At 39.5% G+C, this 5,077-nt stretch overlaps 1 protein-coding gene across 3 annotated transcripts; it reads left to right on the top strand.

Annotated features, from left to right (window-relative positions):
* Positions 1-1,246: 1,246 nt before the first annotated feature.
* Positions 1,247-4,943, top strand: LOC113574493 (pleckstrin homology domain-containing family B member 2-like). Of its 3 annotated transcripts, none has more exons than XM_027005452.2 (8): positions 1,247-1,350; positions 1,618-1,680; positions 1,935-2,087; positions 2,235-2,337; positions 2,746-2,785; positions 3,117-3,203; positions 3,489-3,566; positions 3,732-4,943. In XM_027005452.2, the coding sequence occupies exons 2-8, from the start codon at positions 1,644-1,646 to the stop codon at positions 3,816-3,818; spliced, it is 585 nt and encodes a 194-aa protein (XP_026861253.2). In that variant the 5' UTR covers positions 1,247-1,350; positions 1,618-1,643; the 3' UTR covers positions 3,819-4,943. The 3 variants fall into 3 exon arrangements, with proteins under 3 accessions (XP_026861253.2, XP_026861250.2, XP_026861251.2); XM_027005449.2 differs by having other exon boundaries at positions 1,248-1,350; positions 3,506-3,566; XM_027005450.2 differs by having other exon boundaries at positions 1,337-1,355; positions 3,506-3,566.
* The last annotated feature ends 134 nt before the right edge of the window (positions 4,944-5,077 follow it).

Below are 5,077 nucleotides of genomic sequence, written 5' to 3'. Positions count from 1 at the left end.
AGCCCTTTACTATGAAGTTTCACTCTACTTAAATGCTAAACGGCTAAATGTAAGCGATGAAATGCTTTCAAAGACCCACCGCTGCAAAAACTAAATCAGATCATACTAAATACATGATTTCATGAATAAAATGGGAAAAAACACAAATAAATTTTATTTATTTATTTGTTTGTTTATTTATATATATATATATATATATATATATATATATATATATATATATATATATATATATATATAACACACACACACACACAGTCTTTTTTTTTTTTTTTTTTAGACCTCGAACGGCACATTCAGTTCTCATATCTTTGGTTTCTCATACTAACTCTTACATTGAAAACAAAGTACTGAGACTATTAATCTATTTTAAAAATCCAGGTTAAGACAACATTATTTCCACTGTTGTCGAGCATTAGCATCATTACTTCAATATGGAGTCGATTTTCTGAAGCTGCAAAACTGAGTTCATTCTATAAGCATTTAAAGGAGTTGCGCCAACTCACCCTTCTAGGAATCGGATCCAAAACAAAGTGGAGTCGGGCGCGTCCTAGATATGCAAAATAATGTCAGAAATGATAACTTTGGCAAATGTTGCATCACGTTACCGTAAAGTTAACTATGTTTTAAAAGCCATATTCGTTTAACGTATTTTAGAAATGACTGCATTCATTTCTCATGGGCGAAAGTCATATCGAAAATATCGTTTTATCGATTTATTTGCTCATTGAATAACTGGAATAGGTCCACCTTATAAACACCATTCGAATAAAACAGCTCCACCCAGTGGTAAGAACAATGAAGCATTTATGGCCAGTTCGGTGACATTATGTTTAAGTAAATTGTCTACAGTTGTGAGTGTGTGTGTGTGTGTCCGTCAGAAGATAGCTAAAGTCCCTGCCCAACGCCACATTTTGGCTATAAAGATCACTAAATTTTATTCGATTCGCTAATGTTAATGACAATAATAACTTGCCTATATTGATATGAACGAATACTATTATTTTAAAGCCATAAATTCGTTCGTTTATTCATTTTTCATTCAACTGAACTCTAGGCCAATCCAAGACTGTCTAATGTTAGTATAAGTAAAAAAAAAACATGTATTCGTCAGTTCGCCGTTAGACTTTCATTACCTTAAATTTTGAAACTACGCAAATTAAACAGTTGAAATTCTTTCTCTCCGTGTTAACATGATTTCATCTGACAGAAAACTTGAGCTCAATTTGTCAAGTTCCATGAACACGCCCATAGCCTGTGTGACATGAACACGCCCAGCAGCAGCTGCCGTGACAGCTGATGGTGCTGATGTCATTCCTGGACGCCTTGTCCCATCACCAGACTGAGAAGGTGAGGTAATTTTGTTTACTGTTTTCCATCGCGTTAGGTTGTGGGAAAAGGTGTGTTAAGTTACTCCGGAGCCATATGTGTGTAGTCGTTTGTGCCGGTTTGAGCTGCCTCTGTCAGTCGGATTCACCCAGCTAGCGTTAGCTGGCTAGCTTTGCTCGAGCTTAGATGGCAACCAGTTAACGCTCGGTTGTAGGCTGCTGTTGGTATGGCTAGCAGGAGCGAATGGCTCTGGTGGGAATGAAATAAAGCTTGTTTTTCCATCCTCAGTTTACAGGCTTTCAGTTTTTTTAAGGATGGCGCTTGTTAAAAGCGGGTGTCTTCACAGACAGAGTGAGTGTGCTTCCTTAACTTCAAACCTACTGTTACGTTGGTTATTGTAGCTGTCTATGTAACTGATTGACCTAAAACACTGTAGTATCAATAGCTTAGCTAGCTAAAATAATCTGTTGTCTATAGTTCTGATGTCGGTGAACTTTAATAAGTCTGATTGAATCGGTTTTACACTAATTGTTGTTTTGACTTTTTAATGTTAATAGCATAGATCAAGAACCTATTATGAATGTTTATCCTAAATATTGCTATAGGCACCATCTTGCGTCGCTGGAAGAAAAATTGGTTTGAACTCTGGTCAGATGGCCGTCTCATTTTCTATGACGACCAGTACCGGCGTAACGTGGAGGGTGAGATCCACATGAAAGTGGACTGTATCAACATTCGCAGTGCCACCGCTTGCAGAGGTGACCACCGTTTCCCTAAATACCTCAGAAACATGACACAAAGATGTGGAAGAAGCAATTTTGTCCATATCGTTCATTCTTCAGTGCACCTCTCCCTACCCGTAGCCGAGTAACCGACTAAGAGTTTCTCTGTCACCTTTCTGCCAGAGCTGACCCCTCCTGAAGGGAAAGGTAGACATTCCCTTTTTCAGATCGTGTGCCGCTGTGGACGAGTCATCAGCCTGTGTGCACAGAGTGCTGCTGATGCACTGTAAGTTCTCGTCTCCAGGCCCTTCTCACTGTGCTGATCACAATGTGCGTGTGTTGCCAGCTGTCAATGCAAGACAAATAACTGCTGCACACATCTTGGGTAAAGTGGTAGCTCAGTGGTTAAGGTATTTGACTTGTAATCGGAAGGTTGCTGATTCAAGTCCCACCACTGCCAAGTTGCCATTGTTGGGCCCCTGGGCAGGACTCTTAACGCTCAATTGCGCAAGTTGTACTCAGTCATGATTGTAAGTCGCTTTGGATAAAAACATCAGCTAAAAATGCTATAAAAAACTGAATAGAAATGAATGTCACCATTCTAACGCTATAAGACATTTAGGGGTCTTGGAAAGCATGGAGTGTGCTTGGTCTGAATAACGTTAATGTTCCCATTTGGCCTGTGTGTTCACAGTGCGTGGACCATGGCCCTGCAGGATGCCAGAGTCAACACTGTGAGTCGTTGCTTCCTAACACAAACTAACTGTGGGTGGAATAGTTGTCAGCATCCAGTGTTGTGGTGGTTTCTCTGTAAATTCGTCAATTAATATATTGCGGGCATAAAAATATAAATGGTTGGTTGTATACTTCATGCTGTGTAGCTAATACACCACCTAAGTGCCTAAGAATAATTTGTGCATTTGTTTAATCAATTAATAATTTGTTTAATTTGTTATTCCATCTTTTGCCTGTGGCAATCCTTTTCCCCCCCCCCCCCCCCCCCCCGTTTTAGACTGTACTTTGCAGTGTTTGGAGAGGGGCTATGTCTAAAATCTGTTTTTACAGGTGGTGGCAGCACGTCATTTTGGGTTTACTCAGGAAGTTATTGCCTCCGCCCCCCCTTCTTACTGGGACTTGAACCCAAATCGTCAGGTAAATGTCCAAGATTACATCCCCATGAGATTGTCTGTCTGTCTGTCTGTCTCATGCTTTCTCTTGCTCTCGCTCTCACTCTCACTCTTGTTTTGTTTTTTTGTTTTTTTTTAAAAAGGAAATTAAACAAACAGACAGACATGTGCTTGCCTCACTTTGGCAACAGATTTAACTCATAACTTATTTTGCTTCTCAGTGTTCATCGGAACAGAAGTGATTTTGGTGATCTTTTCAGTGTCTTCTACTGCAGTATAACCATAAATGTGGAACATGTACTGATTGCAGGTCTTATTTGTGAGCAGGTGTACTACCCAGACCAGTACGGCGGCTACGTGCCTCATCCCTCTCCCTACTACCATCAAGGTAGATATGTTTGCTTGCAAACTCTCTGAAAGCACACTGTCTAGCAGAATACTTGGCTGTTAATCTCTGTACACAATCAGTACCTTGAATAGTTATTCCTATTTACTGTATTTTATATAAAGAGTTCTACATAATTGTCAGCTGCCCTTCATTAATCTCCCTCAGGAGTTTACCATCCACATGAAGTCAGTCACAGCATCACTGAAGAGCATCGCCGTGACGATGCAGCCGATTTGGGTCTTGGGGTGCTAGCTGGTGCAGCAACAGGATTGGCTATTGGTTCCCTGTTCTCTGTCTTTTAATGTGCCTGTAGAAGTTTGATCCAGTGTTTCCTCTACCTGCAGTTCAGACAGGTGTTCTGTTACTGCTTTAGTGTTGCTGCAACCGCTGCGCACCTTAATACATTTAGTTGTGGTGTTTGTGATGTCTGGCGGTTAATTCCTCTAGGTACCAAAGCATAATGGTAGCAGTTACAATTGGAGGGCTGTAGAACTGAGTTTTGAATTTGCATTGCTAGGTGTGACATGACTAAAGAGTTGTAAATGAAATATCGTGCAAAGGCATCACGGTGGCTGTCTACAAAAGCTGCGTCACCTGTTTGGATACCCTTTTTAGGGTGGGGTGGGGTTTTTGTTTTGTTTTTTTTAATTAAATGACGCATGGATATGGAGCCTTCTAGCTGCCAGAGACCTTGCTCTCCTTCTGGCTCTTGCGTTTCATGTGGGACCTTTCCTGAAAGCATTTACATACGCTCCTAAAGTGCTTATTTTATAGGATGTTCATTATGAATTTTTTGTTGCATTTTGTGGGGGTGTTAATGGTTAATGTCCTCTCTGGTGTGACAATATTAACACTAGTTTGTCCATTTCAGTTAATGTTCCCCCCTTTTGTTATGGGAAGAAAAAGTAAGGGGTGTTTTCAGTGATGTAGCTCAGTTTGACTTACTATTGTCATAAGTGGATTAATTTTCTTTACTCTTGAGTAAATATTTTTCTTGTAATGAAAAGGGCAGTGTGTTCATGGCATTGGATCAACTGCCATTGTGTCACACATTTACAGGTGGTATGATTTGATTAACTAATGTCAAGTTTACAGGTTGAGCAGTGTGGTGGTGGTGTTCTGCAAAGTAGAAAGAGCACTTTTTCATTTGACACAATGTTTCATGACATCCTGACTTTTGCTGGGACATGTATCCTGGCCTGTAACTTCTGGACCTGTTTATTACCAAACAAATTAACAAAAAAACAATTACCATTGTTTTTCACTTAATGTTATTTTTCCCTTAGTCTACAATTGCACTCTTGTTGCTAAAATATTTTGCACTTGAACTTTGAAATTTTACTAGCATGATTACTCAATAAAGTAATTTATCCTGAATTTTAGTGGTGTAAAAAGTATATGCTGTAAAATATTTGCTTTTGGACATATCAAAAGCTCATCTTGTGCAGCAACATATGGTGTTGCAATCCAACAGACACATTAAATTAATGCATTCAATTAAAATAGTAAAC

Source organism: Electrophorus electricus, chromosome 26, assembly GCF_013358815.1.
Source record: "Electrophorus electricus isolate fEleEle1 chromosome 26, fEleEle1.pri, whole genome shotgun sequence".
Lineage (NCBI taxonomy): Eukaryota > Metazoa > Chordata > Actinopteri > Gymnotiformes > Gymnotidae > Electrophorus > Electrophorus electricus.
The sequence above is the reverse complement of the archived record's forward strand: the minus strand, read 5'-3'. Positions and strand labels throughout refer to the sequence as shown.

What these genes read in the sequence shown, in the direction of transcription:
- LOC113574493 (XM_027005449.2), top strand. Translation starts at nt 1,644, where the DNA reads ATGGCGCTTGTTAAAAGCGGGTGTCTTCACAGACAGA. An exon ending in ACTTGAACCCAAATCGTCAG is followed by an intron (nt 3,204 to 3,505) that starts GTAAATGTCCAA and finishes ATTTGTGAGCAG; the next exon opens with GTGTACTACCCAGACCAGTA. An exon ending in CTCTCCCTACTACCATCAAG is followed by an intron (nt 3,567 to 3,731) that starts GTAGATATGTTT and finishes AATCTCCCTCAG; the next exon opens with GAGTTTACCATCCACATGAA.